The following is a 20,847-nucleotide window of genomic DNA, read 5'->3' as shown; positions in this document are numbered from 1 at the left end:
TGTATCTTATACAAAAATATTACATTTGTGTTTTTGATCAATTTCTAGTTTTATCCTAGATGATTTTATAATGTTACAATTTATATATATATATGGCTGAAAGAAATTTTAATCATGATAATATTTATTATTACTTCATTTCACTAATCAAAAACATGTGAAGCTCAAATCATTAAAAACGTACGAGAAATAAATTATAATAACCAATAAAATATTATGGGCGTGTGAAAGCCTTCTTTATAAATCAATTCTAATTATTATAAACAAATTCTTGCTGGGCATGATAACACCGTGTTCTTTCCACTGGAAGTTGAAATCATTTCATGGACAATTGCAAATATTATAACTTTACTGAGTGGAATGGTATAGGGTAGGCCATTGTTGAATTGAGATATTCTGGCGTGGGTTCAACAATTTACGTGTATATAATAACAAGCCTACATTTCCTTTCTCGCTGATAGCTATGTTTGCATTGGTGTTATTCAGGGTCCGAATGAAAATATTATTTTGCAACAACATAGATCTTTCGGTGGTGGTTGCTACCTTTTAACGGGAAAACAGCATTTTTCTTTAATGGAATGTAGCTTCGACTGGTCAAGATTATAATATTTTCAGAGTTAGTTACTGATTGGTAACGGATTTCATTTGGTAGAAAATCAAAATTATGATTTACTGGGGAAGAGTGCGGCAATCAAAATTTTAAGAAAGCGGCATTAAAATAACACGCTATTTATAAATCTAATACATAGGTTTCGAAACGCCAAATATAGCGATTGTCTTTAGCTGAGGTTGTCTAACTAATCGACTCTAACGTATGAAAAAAAAAAACGGTTCGCTGACTACGACAACATTTCAAAGACGGGCAAGAACCCGTCCCGTCCAACCCTTGCAGGTATCACCGCTGGGCAGCAACAACATGACCATCAAGAGCATAAATTTAATATATTAGGTTTTTACTAAATATCTTCAATATTTGTAAGACGTTATATTTTTACTTCAAGGAGCAATGTTTTCTTATTGGGAAGATAATCAAATGCTTTCGAAAAGCTCGAATATTTCCGTATAATCTACGAACACAGAAAAACAAATTATCAGAGAGAAATCTAAGTTTTTAAAGACGAAGCAGTAAAGGTAAAATTATATTTTAGTTTCCGTTTATACAACACGAGAAGAATATTCAGAAAAACTTTTTTGACATTCCAATATTAATTGAAGTGGTTCATAATATAATATTAACCACTCACTCAACATTTGAGTTCAGTAATAAAAATACCAGCATATGTAAAAATATTCTAATATCGTTTATCATTGTTGTAAACTGTTTGTCTGAGGAAGTCTGATGAAATACATTTGTGTTAGTGTGCAACACGATTCTTAATTTGCATAGTATGGTCATGTTTATTCCTGCTACAGCATCCTTGCATCATACGCATACGGAACCACTAACACAAATGTATTGAGGAAGGATTGGGAATTAGTCTCGCGTAACATGATAGCTATAGAAATATATACTTATTGTGTCAGCACTCAGCAATATTTTTATTTCAGACAATAATTCACTACCAATATGTTGGATGAAAATCAAACGAATCTCCCGAAACAACTTCTGATGTAATTGAACTCATGGAAAAAATGCAATCGAGAGTAAGAAGAAACAAAGAAGCAACTGCTCTGATTCATTGCAGGTAGAGTTTCTAAAACTATGACACAATGTTTACAAAATTACATCGCATATTCAGAATTATACATCAAACGAGTAGTCAAACTTGTCTTAGCTTGTGACCAGAATGTTATGCAATTTATTACAATTATCTAGAAATTTTAATCGCTTCAAGTGATTTGTGTTTGATATAAGCAATAAAGAAGAATTAATATATTTGAATTTTAAATGCTCACTCGCAATTTCAATTTCATCACTCAGTCATCTGATAGTAGTCAAGATTATTGTTTCGATATTGCTTACCTATAGGAAAATTTGTAAACAAATTTCATAACAACTAACCTAAAGCTTGTATTCACAGCGATGGTGCTGGAAGAACTGGAACATTCTGTACAATATTGAATTTGATTGAAAGATTAAAATGCGAAAACAGGGTTGACGTCTTCCGGACAGTGAAAGATCTACGTGACTGCAGACCTGAAATGGTCCAAACTTTGGTAAGACTTTATTCAGTTCTTCTCACTAATCTTAATATATAATGTAATTGGGTGATTCTAAACTGAAAACAAACTAGACTGATTGACCTGCCAAAAACGTTTGTTAATAACTCACACTTCTAATAAAGCTAGTTACAAGAAAATCATGTGGTTGGTTGTAGGTAATAATTCATGTTGGTATAACTTATAACTACCAGAAAAAATGTTTTGTAATTACGTACCCGTTATTTGTGATAATAATTAACACTATTTGATATGACTCTACGTACTTTTCTTTCAGGATCAATATCGGTTCTGTTTCGAAACTGTCTCAGCTTATTTATCATCGTTCAACCTGTACTCAAATTTTGATGTTAGCAACGGAAAGCAAATTGCACAGGAAGAGGGTTTGTATCATAACATATAAAAAAAAAATTAAGAGGTCTGAAACAGAGACCGAATAATGAATCTTGATATACTCATGAACTAATAAAATGTTCATAATGTTATTAATGTAATGCAACATTATTTTCTTGCTCTTATTAACACTTGCACTTTACAGTTTGAAGATGCTCACTTTATTTATTTAATTGTGTATATATTGTGACTAAAGGAAGGTCTCTATATTTCATGATATGATTAATATTCCGGGAACAATAATTATTTTTAAATAACTAATATATATTGTGACTAATAGAACATCTTATATATTATATGACATTTCATTTCATGCATAATATTCTGAGAATAAAAAAATTGAAGTGACCTGATTCATTTAAAACAAATAAAGAGATATTGTGCATTCGTGTTTTAATTATCTTTTGATATATGCGTATTCAAAAGGAACAATTACGGAAACGAGTTTTGCTTCATTTAGCTAAGAATTTATCCCAGTACTTAATGTATGAAGTATATATTAATATGTCATTTTGACAATAACATCACGATTTTACAGTAAGTTAGGGGCTGAAAGTGGCGGGGCAAATGGTGTTGATAAATAATATTGAATGTCTAATGTTAATTGAAAGCCAATCATATTTAAAAAATAAAACAGAGTGACTGTATAAATATTTAAAAAAAAGACGCTCCATAAACAATTTTTTTTGATTTACCTGCTAGGCAGCAAGGGAATGTATTTAAAGCATTGTAAATTAATTACGTATTTTAAATAATTCGCCTTGATCGTAGATTACCTTTTCTTATTCATGAAATTTTTATGTTGATAAAATAATCAGATATTTATAACAATAATAACGTAATGTAACATTATTTTATTTATATTATTTTCATTACCATTTACACTTTAAATTTTTAGATTGCTTACTTCATTTTTATCACTGTTTATACTTATTCTAACCGTTAAAAATTCAGTATGTATCAGTTGAATATCATTTACATACTAATAGGATAATTTAATAACCAATATTCGGTATGACTGAGGAAATTTCTGTATTTCATTTTATGGCTATTATTTTGTTGGTGGTAATATTTTAAAGTGATCTGATTTATTAACAAAAAAAGAGATATAATGCATGTTCGTGTAGATTATCGTTTCATATTGATATATATTTATATATAATAGGAATAATCACGGAAAACGAAATATTTTTTAATTAGCTGACAATATTTTATCCTAGTATTTAATGTATGGAATCAATATTGACGTGATATTTTGGCAATAACGAGTCACGAGTTGACAGTAAGTTAGTTGCTAAACAGGTCCAATGATGTTGGCAAAAATTGAATGAATTGTCGCTAATATTCAGGATCCAATCATAATTACAAAAAATAGAGTGACTATGTAAATCTTTGAAAAAGACGTCTCACAGTCTACTCTTTTTGAATATCCTACTGGTAGGCGTATCTGAAGCATTGTGAAGTAATTAAGTAGTTTATATTTATGAATACGCTATTGATGTAAAAGGTCATGCATTGTTAGAGCACAAACTAGAAGATTAAGGGTTGGATATACCATTAGGAAAAATAAACAAGTGTAGCGAAGGAAAGGAGGCATCACAGAAATTTTATATTTATATTGGCACCCCGGTAGATTTAAAGAAATGATTCGACTTTGCAAGCTCCATATTAGTCTGGTTAAAATAAATTGTTGCTCATGTTTCATTCTCAGGTATCACTTTAAACGTTTCTAAAAACGTTCATATGATATGGGAACTATTTAAAAAAAAAATAACATGGATAACTAGTTTCATTATTAAATATTATTACCATTCCTTTTTATAATGTATATAGTTCACCATTTTCCAAAGCTTGGGCAAAGCTGGGTATGTCGAATCGAATATTCGAATCGAATCTCAAATTATTTGAACCGGTTCAGAGCAAAACTTCGAGTCGAAAATCGAATTTGAAAATTTCTTTTTATTTTCCCTACCGCCAATGGTCGACGTGAATTCCTTAATTTTTTTTTATTGAAGTCACATTTTATCAATGCAATTCTGACATACGACTATTTTCTGTAGTAAGTTATTGATAAAACGTGCTTCTTATTGTGTGTGAACGCTCAGCAATCTGTCTGAGTGATGTATTGATTCGTTGAAAGAACCAATTACAATAAAAAATCGCACACAATTATAAATCTTTCTAAGTATTCGAGATTCAATTCGAAAAAAACTTCTGATTCGATTCTGTAATTATCGGGTATTCGAAAATGCCCAGCCCCAAGCTTGGCGCCTCTAAAAGAGACCCCGAGAACACCCAACTATTCCATTACAAGAATGTTAGATTTTCTGTCTAAGCGTGTTTATAAATAGTAATATTTTTATTAGCTTTCACCTGAACCTGAATCTTAGACTGCGCAGCTTGCACTAGGTCAATTTATAATACGTATTCAAATGGCTACGTTATATAAAAATACCTTAGTAATATACATTCACATTGTCTCCTGTCATTCACTGATTGAGCATACCCACTCATTGAAAATCAGGATTTCCCTTAATCGTATGCCAATAATAATATTTGCAAATTTGAATGTGATGTCTGTACTTCATATACCCGCACTATGTTGAATTCAAAACTTTATTTTGTCCTTCTTGGTGGCAATTATAATGTCATATTCCTCGCCAAGATATGCTTTAAAGCCGTGGATTTTCCATCATTCATGTTACGTCATACAAACCACAAATCGACTAACTATACAGTGTCACTAGTCTATATGTGTTGTCGTTGCTACTCAGAATGGGACATCAGCATCATAGACTATTTTAGAATAATCTCACTTGCCTAATGTCAACTTGCCGAAGAATTTAGTTTCCGAAATAATTGAGTAATACAGAAGAGTTTTACTATAGAGATGGAAAATAGCCGACCAGTAAAATATTTTAATAACAGAAGGGATGGATATTTTGATCATGCCTAATGCGAATTATAATCCTATATAAAGTTATTCTATATGCTTAATCAGGTGAACAACTTTCTATGATGTATAATATCCAATTAACCTGGATTATAAATGTGAAAACAATTTATCGCAATAGGGTAACATGCGGATATTTTGTGCGCAGATGCAAGGTCTTAAGAATAGATAGATCTTTTTTGATTTGTTTAAAACCCTATCCCTGCCGGTGTTCCCACAGTGTAACCCGTATTTTTTGCTGTCCATATCATGGACTGGAAGTGTTATTATCACTCTTAGATTTTTATTGCCGCATTGTGCCGTCGCGAGGGGAAAGAAAAGTTTCAGTCACGTCGCAAAGTGCGAGTTATATAAATATCATCGATTTGAAAATGGTTTTTCAGACATTTGAAGTCACTGGTGATGAATCGGGAGCTTCACGGTGGATGTCATGCTGCGTTTCACGCGGTATATACGGAAGCCGGGGTGGCGGAAGTTGTGCAGTGCCACGCACGACATAGACGGAAGTCCCAGGTAAAAGTTATGCTTGCTACGCAATGCATATACAGAAGCCTGGGGTAGAAGTCTGTGCTTTGCCGATGCGCGGCACATAACGAAGCCCCCGGAAGTAGTTGACTACTGTACACAGCAGCATGCTTATGAAGCGATATACCGATATGACTCGGGTATGACGTGTTTTTAAGACACTGATCCGAGACTGGAAAAATTTTGAAAAAAAAGTCAGATAAGAAATGTTGGCCGATAACTCCCTTACAATGACTTTGTATTAGCTTAGCATGTATTTTTAGTATCTATTCCATCCTTGGTCCTGTGATGTTTTAAACAATATAAATTTGTACTGCAAAATACTTGTTAGAGGGGGTGGTAAAATTGTAAACAAGAATAAAACGCAGGATTAATTGTGAATTTCATTGTTACGGCGCACATTGGAATTTTTTATGTCTTTCTACGTGTACCTTCTCTAAAAAAAAGTAACATACGCTGCATTAGGAGGCCTTTGTGAGGTAATTATTGGGGTCATCAATATTGAAGACTTTGTATTAGCTTAGCATGTATTTTTAGTATCTATTCCATCCTTGGTCCTGTGATGTTTTAAACAATATAAATTTGTACTGCAAAATACTTGTTAGAGGGGGTGGTAAAATTGTAAACAAGAATAAAACGCAGGATTAATTGTGAATTTCATTGTTACGGCGCACATTGGAATTTTTATGTCTTTCTACGTGTACCTTCTCTAAAAAAAAGTAACATACGCTGCATTAGGAGGCCTTTGTGAGGTAATTATTGGGGTCATCAATATTGTCAACTGAAGTGTTGAATTTGTAAATTCCCATAAATACAATTGAGGGATTCAATTTCGCGTAACTATTGTTGATATAGTAATGGTTATGGTATTGTTCTGTTGGAAAAGAGCACCAGAAATTTGAAGTAAAAATCAATTAATTAGGATTGATTCCTAACCCTCTAATAGACACAAAACTCTCAAGTTCAAGGTTAACTCTAGCATACGCTTTTGAAAAGTCATGAATGAAGTGCTATGGCCTAATTGTTGAAAAAAAAATTTGAAAATGACCCATGTAAACTGCCCTCGGTAAAGCGGCCTCTAGAGAACTAGTAAATAGGTCTCTAGTTTTAATATTCGTTGTAAAGTATAATATTTTGCATTCGTTAAAATCAATTTATCTCTTACAAATCAATACAGAGTAGTCGGTTAATTCAGATTTTCTGGTGTAATATTTTATGTGGGTGTACTCTGACTCGTTGTATATACAAACAATCGTTCGTTTTAATTAAAAGGAAGTATAGTTCGAGACAGACGCGTTTGTTTAAGTGCTATCAGAAAGAACGATCCGATATACAGTAATTATGGTAGTATATGCGTTGCGACGTTACGTGTCGAAATGACTATTGTTTCTATTAAATATGTATTTCCGGAAACTCAGCATAGACTAAATTCACTATTAACGCATTCAGATAAGTACCTGGGCCTATCAGTAGTCAAAAGATTAAGAGCTTCAATACTGTATGAAAACTGGCTTTCTGTTATATGGCATTTTTTAATTTAGATTACTCACTAGTAATTTTTAACACTAGGTCCCGTGGTAAATGTGGTCACCGCAGCATAAATTTGCACTTTTTGTAATTTTGGTCAGATTGCGTCTTGTTTGTCGGGCAGCGTGGCAAAGTTCATTTTAATTGTTTTCCGTATATTTGATAATATAAATGGAATTCAAATTTTTTGATACGATTTTAAAAAACTGAATTTTGGCATTCTGCTAATGTTTAATGTTTTTCTCTTAATTAATAGTAGTATCATTCTGATGTGTCTATGTGGTAGTAGGGTGTCGGCAATAGAGTATTCTTGGCTATCGCAATGAATCGATAATATGCTGTGACCAATCTACTCTTGGTATTAGAATAGCTAGTCGGGCAATCTTTACAGCTGCATGAGTGCAAATAGTTTAGCAGTACTGATAACAAAAGATTACAGGAACGACAAAGGGATGTTGAGAAATTTAGGTTATTACTCGTCCAGATATTTATTCATTTGTCTAGTGAAAAGGAATATCGGTAACCATATTATGAATCATATTTAACAGACACAAAATTCTGCTTTAGAATTGAGATATTCTCGTTTAGATTAAAAATGTGTGTGTGTGTGTGTAATCTCTTGTCACTCTGTTACACCATTTCTGTGAACGATTACCTGTCTGGCTATTTATTGGAAAGAAATATGCGGTGGGTCACGATGATTTTATTTACTTCTGATTAATCTTCTGCGCGAAAATAGGGCTCCATAATTTTTGAAAATTGATTCACAGTATTCAACTGCTATTTATATTATCTGAAGTACGAAAAAATATTTAAACGAGTTGCATCATGCTATGCTACCAGACAAACAAAACTAAATCTATAACTAAAAAAATTAAAAAAGAAAACTTATACTCTGGTGGCATCTGGTCCCGTGAAAAATAATGTCAAAAATTTGTCAGTGTATGCCATTTCATGTATTTCCGCGTGGGATGGATTTAGAATGACTACAGTTTCAACGCAACTTTTTTGTTTTTGCAGATTAAATAATACATAATGTAATTTATTATATTAATAAATCAAATATAAAATGTTGTTTGTATTGTTTTGGATTTCAATGCTCAGTTCCACCGAGGGACAAACCCTAAAGAGTAAGTATACGTTCTCTTTTTCTGATCTGCCCATGTATTATCACTTTCATTGTTTGCATTATATACTAGACAAGGACAGGGCTTCCCAAACTTTTTAGCTCGCGGCCCCTTTTAATATGTATCAAATTTTTTTGCGGTTCACGTTAATAATGCTAAACAGTTCGAAATATGCATTTTTAATATTTTATTACCACAGCTAATTTTCAGCTTTTAGTAGGCCTACCCAATAACAAAAAAATGCAGATATTTACTCAGACTAACGTTACTCAATTCTTCAGTACAATGGATGCAAATGCTTTTTGATGCATAGCAAGACCAGTCGTGGCCCAATGTTTGTTTATGCAGGCCTAAATTATGAATTACGATATCTGGCCACCGACGGCATGGTTCTTATCCAGAATTGTTACTTAGCCTACTCTTATTGATCAAATATAGCATAAGGCAGCGGTTTGTGCGACGTGAAATTATCAGGGAAAAAACTCGCGGCGCACCAACTAAAACTAAAAATATGCTGCCCCAAAATAAAACACAATTTTGTCAACCTTAATGTGTACGTTATGCCTTTTGAGGTTTATGAACATGTAGGCCTAGTGAATAAAGGCAAAAGATTATTTTTTATTTCTTATCCTGCCTGGTTTTTCTTTAAAATGCTAAAAAATCACTCATGTCCGATAATCTCGGTTCAGCAAATGAATAAACTGCAACCCGGCAGCCTACGAAATTGTAGCATGTATATAGGGTTTATCGTATTAGTAATCTTTATCTCAGCTCTTACGCAACAATAGACCCTACGTAACAGAAAGTGAACGACATAGAATGATAAAATGAGTTTGATTCATATACACATCATTTGCAACAAGGAGAAAAAATAATAAATTCAGAATGAATTTTGCGGCCCCTAAAATTCGTTTCGCGGCCCCTTCAAGGCCCGCGGCCCCTGGTTTGGGAAGCCCTGACATAGGGGCTTCTTGACATCTAAAGAGAAGAATATTGCTTTTTGCGTTGCGATTTAGGTTTTGGTACTTATATATTTCAATTAGTTACTATAACACAATTATAATCATGGGGTAAGTTGTGACAAAAGTACCGATAGTGGCAAATCACATTTCTTAAAATGATATATAGTTCACAGTGAGGTAATATTCTAAAATCAAAGTTAAATTACACTCTAAGAAATATTTACCGGAAATCGCCTGGCATTACATATTACTGGAATGTAGTTGTGAAATTTTAATGCGATTTTAAGGTAAATATCACAAGAATTTTCGGTAAAATCGCTGTTGAACACCTGTGAATTTTACAGGATTTTCCTAGTAATCCTTACAATTATTTTCTAGTAATTTTCACCGGCAATGCGTAGTAATATTTACCGACGCTAGCCTGTGAATTTACATTACAAATTCGGTGAATTTACATTCAGAACCCGGTAAAAAGTACCGTAAATCTCCTGGCATTACATTTTACAGGACATGATCAGTAAAAATCACAGACTATTCTATGAAACAAGGTTTATTCAAAAAATAAAAGTGAACGTGAAATGAATGATTGAAAACTTGGAAAAATGAGAAATTGTATAGTGAAAAGTTAGAAATGCGAGGTAAACAGAAACTTCTCGTTGAATAAGTTTATGCTCGCAGGGTATCCGTTCACATAGTCACTTTAAACAAGTCTCTATAGACAGCCTCTAAGAGAGAATAGTCTATGGCAGAGGGGGAGTCTTTCCGGGTTAGTGTTGCCCATGCTGATTGTATTGCATTATCCATTTGCTTTGAGGAACTCATGGTATTTTCTTCTCCATAACTTCAAGTTATCTGAAATGGAATGTACAAAGAGTTTTACCCAAACAACTCCAAAATTTAAAAATATTACCTAATTTTCGAATAAGATTTAACATTTTGTAGTATTCAATCAATCAATCTAATTCTTTTGCAAGCTGGAAATATCTGAAATTATTCAATTGCATATACTAGCATTCATTACAATATCCCACCTTTCTATAAATTTTCATATTTTCTTTTCCTCTTGGGAGTTCATGGACAAAAATCTGTGGGCAATCAATCGATACAGACTTTTCCAGTAATACCAAACTTTGTAGATGAGATGGAAGAGGTAGGCTACCTGAAATAGTATTGAAATGGAATAAATTATTCAGAAGTCCCTAAATAATAAAAATTACACTCCTAATACTTTATTGTCAGAGCAGATGACAAAGTTTCTCTTTTAACAATTTAAAATTAACATTATAACTAACCTCAAATTCTTCTTCCTTGAAATAACATGTTAGTAAGAATCTCAAATATTATGAAGCCTTAGACATTGACATTTTCATAGTTCAGAGTTGGGGCAAACAATTTGTTCATGCCTGCATAATCAGATTCTTCAGTTTCTAAAAAGAAAACACTGTTAAAAAGGATTGTATTCATTCCCCACCATCATTCTGTCATTATATGTAATATGTTCAAATTCGGTCTTATTCAAAAGAGAAATTAAACAAAATTTATAGAATTGGTTTTGGTAAATATGCAGAATAAGGTGGATAAATGTTGTTTTGATTAATTTTCTATTTATAGTGTCATAAGTTAAAAGAAAATCTAGTGTTTTTATGACAGTTAAATGTGAATTGCCTAAAATTGCTCTTTTTCAAATGAAACTGTTCTGAATTAGTCCTAGAATCAATAATTTAAAATATCATAAATCATAATCAAATGCAAATCTGTCTGTCTGTAGATGATTTTCAATCACTGAATCAGTATGTAATTATATGAGTATATAATTAATTGATACCTGTTTATTTTAATGCCATATTCTTCAAGCCACGGTTCTGGGGTGTAGAGCAACGTCACCTTTCTCCCTGTCTGCCTGTTCATGTGTTTCCTGTAGTCCAGCCTGCACGTAGTCCGAGTTTGCGATCATCATAAAGCTGTTGATAATTTGACGGTTTATCTTGATTCAGTAATTAGATGCTAACATTTCAAAGTCTAGAGCTGTGAAGAGGGCATATTCAGATATTGTATTGCCATTGTAACATTTGCCAGTCTACTGACAATAAAAATTCAGATTCGGAAATACGAATCAAGCTCTGGCTGTGTTAAATATCGCCAGGCGTAACATGGATCTGCGGATTTACTGATGTAAGCTAGTCCAACCAACCTTATACCAGTACCGTATACTGCTGTACTGTTATAGCCAGTATGTATTCAAATATATATATATATATATATATATATTAATTCAGTTATTGGTACGGTAGATCTTACCCTACTTCCCGACTGTCCCATACTGCTATAATCACACTGAACAATACATTAATAACCAGCATTAAACAACACGACACCTACACTGACATTATTGAATCTAAGATGCATTGCCTTACAGAAATACTGCCAACGCAGTACTGCAGTAATAACAAAAGCGACCAAGATATAACTGTCGGCCGACCAAATATCGAAGTCCAAAAGTCTGGAATTCATCAAATGTCAAATCAAACGGACAAATTAAGGAGTGAAGAAACAAAAAAAAAACGCGCGTGATTAATTACGCGTTTGAAATATAGCTTCTGATAGGCTGCTATCCTTAACCAATGTGCGCGCGCAACATTGACTAACGCCACGCCTCCAATGTCGGTGATTATTACCGACATTTGTCGGTGAATCAGTTTACCGACCTCATTTTTTAATTTTTTACCCCTAAAATGACGGTAAAATTTACCGAACATTTCTTAGAGTGTAGATTGATAAGAAATAGTTTGCTGATCTCATTCTGTGACTTTATGCCTTTGAAACAATTTTGTTATTTTTACAAATTGTCATTCAGGCACATCAGATTTCCGAAATTATAAATTGGAACTATTTAAAGAAGGAAAGGAATATGATGCTGCCAAGTCTGTATGTGAAGGAAGAAATGCATGGCTTGTTGAGATTAAAGACGAAGAAACTCAAGCTGCAGTGAGACAACTTACTGAGTGAGTTTATCTCATCCATATCTATCGTGTGAATTAGGCTTGTCACACATAATACCAAATGTAGTGTACCACATTGGTCTAAAAAGGCAGGGAATTGAGATATATACACCAAAACAGATTTTATCAGGAACTTTCAGTCGACAGTAAACACCAAATTTTCAAACATATACATAATGTTTATATACACATTCCTTCACGCGTGAATAAAATATATACTTATATTGGCATGTTATAATGGTAAATCAATAACTAACTCAGCGAACAGAATGATGAATCATACATTATCGTATATTGTTAAATAAAAGCAAACTTGTTTTATATATGTCTTCCGTGACATAATGTCTTGCTTGTTGCAAGTTGAGTCAAGTTAAAACTGTGAGCATTAAATTTTAAGTTGGTTTTTGAAGACTAGTGTCGAGATTCATATATATATATATATATATATATACGATATGTAATGATTTAAGTTGACTTGTGATATATTTCATTTGACTTTAATAGGTAAAAAATGAGTTACGCGCAATATTATATTGTTCCAAGTTTTATTTGCAACGTGCCCCTTTTAAATCATCAGTATAAACAAAATTTTAATTTAGAGTTGAATATTTATTACGGAGAAACATCGCGAAAACAATATAATATGACCAGATAATATGCGGAAAGATGATGATAATATAACACATTTTAGAATTCTTTAGGAACGAATTGGTTATGTTCCTTGTATGCACAATCAATATTTTAGTAACATATTTAAACTGTTACAACTTTTGAGCATTTATTTAAGTTAAATACTATTGTTAGATATTTTACAGAAAAAAACCTTACCTTTCATTAAATATTCAGCAAAATACTGGAATTTATTCAATTAATCATAATTTTTACAACGCAGGATACAAATGCGATTTCAGGGCGAATTTTTTTTTAATTAGTCCCGTTAGGAATCTGCTCGATTTACTTCCTTACCTTGCCCAGTGGAATCAATTCGATTTTATTTTTATACTGCTTTTGTATTTTATCCAGGTAGTGAGTAACAACAAACGGTGTATATCGTCACCGGCATGAAGTGTATTACCTTGTTGTTTAATTAAGTTTCGCTATGTATGAGAAGCCTGGCACACACACTACATCCCGGTGTTCCCCATCTTGGTTCACATACTTCGGGAGTACCTGCAATCTATTACTTTAATTCTTGCGGCCAGGTATAAATACCAATTAATAAGCAATAACGTAAAAATAACGTCTTTATTTTTGTTAGGAATATCATTTGGATTGGTTTACATCATGACAGCGGGTGGAAATGGAACAACATCTATGAATTAAAATATACTAACTGGTTTGTCACATTTTGTCTCATACTAACCTCTGCTCTAATAGTATTTTATGCGTTTTCTTAATTTCTTTATTCATCATGCTTTAAGGTTCATAACTTAATTTCAAGTTTCTCAAAGATATCGATTAGAACTTCGACGATGTTTGGAAAAACTCACATTCCATATATATTATACATAGACATGAGGTTATTTCGGTATCTCTAACATAATCACACAAATAAATGACAGGAATAACTTGGCACAACCTATAATGACGTAGTATCAGTGGCGTAGCAAGACTCTCGTGATCCCAAGCAACCCCCCCCCCCCCCCCCCCCCGCAAAAATAATTCGTGGAAATGACCCTAAAATCTATCGGACATAAGCTAAAACAACGCTTTTTTATTTTGTCAAAAAGCATAACATGTCGCTAAAAAAAGGCGATGGTAACCTAAAATTTGCCGTTTATCTTAGTTACTTTAATTTTTTCATACTTTCTTCCTCTTTGGCCCTTTTACTGGGTTTCTGTGCGCCACTGGGAGGTTTTGCTGTCGACATCATTCTGCAGCCTTCGTGATTTTGTCGGTGCGATCAAACCACGAGATGCCGAAAATCGACGACTCCTGGCATTGTTACGTAACAGAACGATTTGAGCAGAACTAACATCAACGTTATAGGACATGCATTACTTGTTTTGCACTGTAGCTTTTGGCCTAAATTTTTAAATTCTAACCGCATGGGCCCCTTTGCGCTGTGGGCCTTCCCGCGACCGCGGGGGTGGATGCTACGCCAATGGGTATTATACCGAATGCTTTCAAGTGACCGTCTACATCACACACACAATTCTGATAAACCCAACTAAGTTGAGCGATAACCTGCGAAATAATGATTTGGCTATATGTTATCAACGATGATGTCGTTTGAATAAATACTTTTGTTGACGCGACTGTAACCAAAACAACAAATTTTGTTCATTTTGGAAAGGCTATACAAAGTTCAATCTGTAGCAGATCTGTTAAAATGGATTAAACATAACAGGAAAAACAAAAACTATGGAAACTTCTGGCTAACGCCATCATTTTGATTTTTAGCACCTCTGCTTCTTATGGTCAGTTATTGTTTAAAATTCCATGTTCCGGTAAAATCTGGTGATTTGTCAAAAAAAAAAACTCATCGCGAACAGACGAATTTAAAGCGTGGGAGATCAAATGACCATAATTTGTTTTCACACAGGGTTCCCGGTCGTCCTGGAGTAGTGACTGATGCATTCAACAACTTCTGTGTCGCTTCCAAATCATCTGATGGAAAATGGAGTAATTACGATTGCGGAAATGGGTACCATTACGTGTGTCAATCAGGTATGTTCTCATTTTTAACTGTTGTTTCAACTTCTCTAAAGTGTGCAAAATGCTTTTTTCATGATATGTTAACATTAATGCGATTTTTATGCCCTACCACGCTTTTTATGCCATTACTTATGTACAAGTGTACAGCAGTGGTTTTATTAACTGATCTCTCTTTTATCCACGCCGGCAATATTTGAATTCGGTGTTTCCGCCAGTCCAGTCGTTTTTTTTATCTGTGGTAAATAAAACTGTCCAAAGTGTCAAATTGCATTTTCTTTAAGCTTATTACCGGTAATAAAAATTAAAAAAACTATACATATATTTGAATGTGTCATATAAGAGCATAAACATGACAAATGGGTGGTATCTGAAAAATTACAACAGATCCTCTCAGTAATGAGCATTTGTACTGACTCTTTACGTGGTTTGCTTCTGTTCAGTACCAATCGTTCTAGTATCAAATGCTTCAAACTGAATGTGAAATTATGGCATGTCCTAACTTAACTAAGTGAGCACTCCATATGATTCACAAAGCAACGAAAGGGAGTATTTTGTTAGGCTGTCGTTGTCGTGCCCAGTAAATCATCAATTTTTTTAATTAATGTGAGGAATTCTCATCTCATAGATAGAACCTGGATCAACTTCAACAATGTACGAACACTTCAAATAATAACGAGTCCTGCAAAAACATTTTCTGAGTCTCAACAAGCCTGTGCTGAGAACGGATCGACACTTGTGGAGATAAAAACAGATGCTTTGGAAATATTCATCAATCGAAAATTGAGGTTGGAAAAGTTTTCTTCTTGATTATATTATGGCCGACGCAAATAACACAATGAGTTTTTTTGATGATCAAACAACTCTGCTGCAAAACATAATTTTTTGCAGGTGAAAAATCCACCTGATGCAAAATATAGGACAAGCAAAGAAAGAGTTTGAAAACTAGAAAATATTTCCGGTCTAAAATAAATCATCATTGTTTTCCCAAATCACTTAGTTTATGCCCAGACAAAAGCTGATTGATTACTACACAACTTATTTTGCACTTCACTAATCATCGATGTTCAATTTATATATATTTTTGTATTTAATTTCACGTTTTCATCTTTTATGGATATCGTATTATCAACCAAAAATTGAAGAAATGTTACTGAGATTGTTTCAATTTTTGCCAGAAAATGTTGTTTCGCGTGACTCTAGTTACGAAGGTTGAATACAATGTCGTTTTTTTCGATTTTCTCAATTAGAATTTTTCCAATTATGAAGTATTTATTGAATCGTAATGCGCGTTCATAATGCTGCATCTGCAACTGGTCGTCAGTCACTTCCATCTGAATTGAGTGTCCTTTATTATTAATTTTGTAAGCAATATATTTCATAAAAACATTACTAATAAATTGAGTTTTTGCCAATGATAACACTTTTTCCAGCTAAATTCATCAAATATTTGATATATTAGTATTGGTAGAATTGATTTGACATGGTTGCTAATATTCCAATCTTCGCGATACGAAGGAATATACGGAGTTGTTTTATTTTTAGTAAGACTATGTTACTTCATTGTTTGATAAATGTGTACTTGTCGAATGATTTCGAGTTTTCCGATCCAAAGCATTCGTATTAAAATGACATTTATGTTAGTCGTATTTGTACGCTGGCTGTCACACATCATCGAGTACACTTTATTAAACCAGGGGTCACCAAACTACGGCCCGCGTTGTCATTTTATCCGGCCCGCAATAACACGCAAAAATGGCCAAATATTTTTCCAAGAAAAATTTTCCCGAGCATCGTCTTCCTTGTTTATTTCGTAACATTGGCCAATCAGCAAGATTCGGAAAAGTGACGTAATAATGGGCCTTTCCGCATCCGCTCAGACACTTCCCAGTCGTGGTTGTAAGTAAACAATACTTCGTTTTTTGCGATTTTGAATGCTATTCGTTAGTTTTTGGTTGTGTTTGGGAAATTTAATTATGAATTAAATAAAATAAGTCAATCATCATTTGCCCCTTTAGGAGTTGTAGTTTTAATAGTAATAATGAAAAATTAGTCTAGAAATAGCTGTGACAAAATAGGCTAAAATTCTCTACCGGGAGGCAACGCTTTCTGCGAAAGATGCACTCGTGGCGCGTACATTCGATAAAACTGTTTACGTCTTGTGTGCTAAAATGAACGTCGAATGTGAATTTTGCGCTAACAGTACTGTAATCCTCAGCTTACTGCTCCTAAGTCACACTAATTTTTGTACTGCTTAAATGCGGATATTCATGTAGGTAAGTTACAAAAACAATTCATTCGATTTGAATAAAACTGCGCCAGTGGATAGATCTGAGTGAAAATAAGAAAACAATACCCAGTTTATTAAAAACGGTCAAGAAATACCGGAGATATCGGAATTTTAGTACCGTCCGACAGGCCAATTTTTTCATAAGGATTGTATAACTTTTTTGAAAAAAACTGTAATAAATATAAAAAAAAAACACATATCAATTACTAATCTTTCGAGCTGCGTCACATCTATGGAATATTGTGACTATTTCAGGATTTTATTCTGGCCGTGAACGGTCTTGACACCGCTGAAAGATCGTCGCAAATAAACGCTGGAGTTGTGGATGTTAGTTTGACAGTGGTTTATTGTGGGTTTAACGATGTTCTGATTGTACAAACTTCATAAAAATTGGTAAGTATCAAGTTAGGTAAGAAATACACACGTCCACATAAATTTTATTGGTGTCCATAGACAATATCGTTAATTTGCATCACGTATAACCACGTATTTTAAAAGCTCCGAATGTTGGGAAATTTCTGCGCTAATGAATTAAAATCAAATACCAGATAATATTTGTTTATTTCATATTCTAAATTATGCCAAAATTTCATGGAATTCTATGCTACAGCAGGCAGTCAGTAGTCGTTTGTATGAGCCATATTCCGACACGGCGTAAAGGTACTTTGTGTGATGCGTACATTTTTTGGCACGAAAAAGCGGATTTTGTAACATTCCCAATTCACGACTGCAGCGTTTTGATAACAGCTAAACTCAGGATTGCCGTCTATATATAGAAATCTTGTATATTTGTTTTCTTATAGGATGTTCTCGATTTATATCCTGCGATATATATAAAATTTAATATTCAAGTCTTCAGAAATGTAGAATATATATTGTTGAATAAATTTCCCAATTTTTGTGAATTTATTGTATTGCATTGACAAAAATATTTGTCCGGCCCTTTTCAACACAGTTTGAGTCCTATCCGGCCCGCGGTAAAAAAGTTTGGTGATCCCTGCCTTAAACAAATAAGATTCATTGATTTACGTCTTCATATAAAAATTAAAACTAATTGACATTTATTATTAAAGTTTATTACAAATGAATGTCATTAGATTTTCAATAGAGTGAACCAGTTTTACCAGTTCACACGTATAAAAAATATTGCTGGTTATAACGCGGCAAAACATAACTTACGCCAGAAAATGAAACTCAATGCGAGATGATCAAAAACTTCGCAACAGAATAGCAAGCACGTAGGCAAAAGAAAGAATCGTATGAAAATAGCAATATGATTTCATGTTACTATCGGGCATCAATCAGCAAGCCACAGCGCAAATGAACATCGAATTGTTTAAATGTTCTTTTGCGAAAGTAGCGCCAATGTGTATAATAACACTATGACTCACGCGATCATCTCTCTATTTCAAACAGTGGCAGCAGCAATTACTGGACAAGTGGAAGTGATTCCGAAACAGAAGGATCTTGGAAATGGGGAGATGGGACAGCTATTGATACCAATGATGACAAGTGGTAAATTTATTCTGTATACTAACATAAATATTCCCGAATTATAAGTAAAACAGAAAATAGAATGATTTGTCTTATATAATGTGAATATCCTGATAAAATAATCTAAATCAACTTGTGCGTCACGCTTATAATTACGCAATATTCAAAATTAGTCTCACGTAAGATGAAGGATGTTGAACCATGAGAGGGATATGAAAATTTTCAATGCATTAAGTTTATAACGTAAAAAATACTTCCACAAAATATTACACCACTTTCAGTTTTTTGATTAAATACCGCAATATATTTGTTTTTGAAAAAAAAATTATTTTTTTTAAAACATAAAATATAAAGTGCATTATCCACAGAAACACTTATAATTGTGTTACTGATTGTATATTTGTTATTTTTTTTTGTCTCAAAGAAATGAATGACCAAACCCTCAAATGAGTCAAAAGACGCAATAAAATTAGTCAATCACTATTGCGGTTCAATTTATATTATTGTTCCATCGTATTTTTAGGAAACCATGGTATAGTGGTGAACCAAATGGAAAAACAAGCGAAAACTGTTTACTAAAATACGCGGAAGGAAATTTTAAATGGGCTGATTTTGGATGTAATCGACCTTTTGGATATATTTGTCAGCGAGGTGATTAATCTTAGAAGCAGAAATGGTACGGTGATAAAATTTCAAATGTGTTGTGATCAGTGGTTTTCAAATTCTATGTACTGTTGCCCCATTACAGCATCCCATACATAGTTCCCGACAAAACAGAAAAAAGTAAACTAATTTCAGATCATGGCGGTTTTCAATGAGACAGACGAGTTTGTAATCTTCAAGGTTTTTAATATTTGGAGACATTTCGGCCAGGTACAATCTCAAATCACCTCGCGAGATATTGCCCACTTTGAGAATCACTGTTTTAGCTTATTTTAATTGCGAAAAAGTAATTGTTCATTTATTGTGGGATAAGGCCAATAACAGAATTGAGAATGATTTTTATTTGTCCGTCACAAAATATTTTGCGATCCTCATTTTACATAAATTTTATGAGTTCTCACTGAAAATTTCACTAAAATTCGAATAAAACGAAAAACTGACACGAATTTTCACTTTCGCGATAGTGAGCAAAATGTTTAAATTTTTCTTTACGCTAATAAACCTTTGCTGCGGAAGTAAGGATTGCGGAAAGTAATTAAAGTGAACGGGATTGCAAGCCAGCGCGATTTTAATACTACTACAGCTCTTTTCAAATACTAATATGATGTATTTTGTGGTGTTAAACAACCCTCGCCTTCGAGAACATATATATTGCAATTTAAATACAATATAAGTACTTTTCAGTGTAAGGCCGCCGATCCAATAAACTAGATCAGAAATTCGGCAAACACGCTGGCATCAATTCTTATTCAAATTGAAAATAACGCCGCAACCCACCTGCAGTCTTGTTTTCGTCGCCGCCATTTAATCATATTTAGTGAAGATGTATTGTGACGATTGGACTTCCTGACTTAACATCTTAAGTTCTTGAATACCTTTTCATGGTATACCCGGTGGTACAAGGAGTCCGGAGTTAACATATATCGTTATATCGCATATATGCAAATGAAATTGGATCTGAATATTACATTGGTGCAAATCTTAGGGACACAGATTATGATATTTTTCTGGCGAATCTTACCTCCTATCGAAAACACTAACAGAAATTTAATATTCGACAAAAAATGTATTTTCAAAGGCATTGTTTATCATGTTTTTC

General features: G+C 33.3%; 2 protein-coding genes and 2 long non-coding RNA genes across 4 annotated transcripts; 3 read left to right on the top strand and 1 right to left on the bottom strand.

The window, feature by feature from the left end:
• The first annotated feature begins 1,023 nt into the window (after positions 1-1,023).
• LOC144431436 (receptor-type tyrosine-protein phosphatase alpha-like) lies at positions 1,024-2,588 on the top strand. The gene is made up of 4 exons (XM_078119577.1): positions 1,024-1,131; positions 1,549-1,685; positions 2,022-2,157; positions 2,438-2,588. The coding sequence occupies exons 2-4, from the start codon at positions 1,624-1,626 to the stop codon at positions 2,561-2,563; spliced, it is 324 nt and encodes a 107-aa protein (XP_077975703.1). The 5' UTR covers positions 1,024-1,131; positions 1,549-1,623; the 3' UTR covers positions 2,564-2,588.
• Positions 2,589-8,627: 6,039 nt separating this feature from the next.
• On the top strand, positions 8,628-15,779 carry LOC144431272 (snaclec coagulation factor IX/factor X-binding protein subunit B3-like). The gene is made up of 5 exons (XM_078119156.1): positions 8,628-8,688; positions 12,502-12,649; positions 13,905-13,982; positions 15,192-15,316; positions 15,745-15,779. Exons 1-5 carry the CDS (start codon positions 8,628-8,630, stop codon positions 15,777-15,779), a joined length of 447 nt encoding a protein of 148 aa, XP_077975282.1.
• Positions 10,306-11,073, bottom strand: LOC144431312 (uncharacterized). Its single transcript, XR_013479937.1, has 3 exons — positions 10,940-11,073; positions 10,679-10,806; positions 10,306-10,499 (listed from the first exon to the last, which is right to left on the bottom strand). It is a non-coding gene; the product is annotated as an uncharacterized LOC144431312 (long non-coding RNA).
• Positions 15,780-15,990: 211 nt separating the features above from the next.
• Positions 15,991-19,642, top strand: LOC144413302 (uncharacterized). Its single transcript, XR_013469341.1, has 3 exons — positions 15,991-16,089; positions 19,008-19,106; positions 19,609-19,642. It is a non-coding gene; the product is annotated as an uncharacterized LOC144413302 (long non-coding RNA).
• Positions 19,643-20,847: the final 1,205 nt, after the last annotated feature.

Source organism: Styela clava, chromosome 2, assembly GCF_964204865.1.
Source record: "Styela clava chromosome 2, kaStyClav1.hap1.2, whole genome shotgun sequence".
Taxonomy (NCBI): Eukaryota; Metazoa; Chordata; class Ascidiacea; order Stolidobranchia; family Styelidae; genus Styela; species Styela clava.
This window is presented reverse-complemented; position numbering and strand designations above follow the sequence as displayed.

Coding starts and splice junctions, on each gene's coding strand:
- LOC144431272 (XM_078119156.1), top strand. CDS start 8,628: ATGTTGTTTGTATTGTTTTGGATTTCAATGCTCAGTTCCACCGAGGGA. Junction 8,689..12,501: donor CGAGGGACAAACCCTAAAGA/GTAAGTATACGT, acceptor ATTGTCATTCAG/GCACATCAGATTTCCGAAAT. Junction 15,317..15,744: donor CCATTACGTGTGTCAATCAG/GTATGTTCTCAT, acceptor GCTTCTGTTCAG/TACCAATCGTTCTAGTATCA.
- LOC144431436 (XM_078119577.1), top strand. CDS start 1,624: ATGGAAAAAATGCAATCGAGAGTAAGAAGAAACAAAGAAGCAACTGCT. Junction 1,686..2,021: donor ACTGCTCTGATTCATTGCAG/GTAGAGTTTCTA, acceptor TTGTATTCACAG/CGATGGTGCTGGAAGAACTG. Junction 2,158..2,437: donor CTGAAATGGTCCAAACTTTG/GTAAGACTTTAT, acceptor CTTTTCTTTCAG/GATCAATATCGGTTCTGTTT.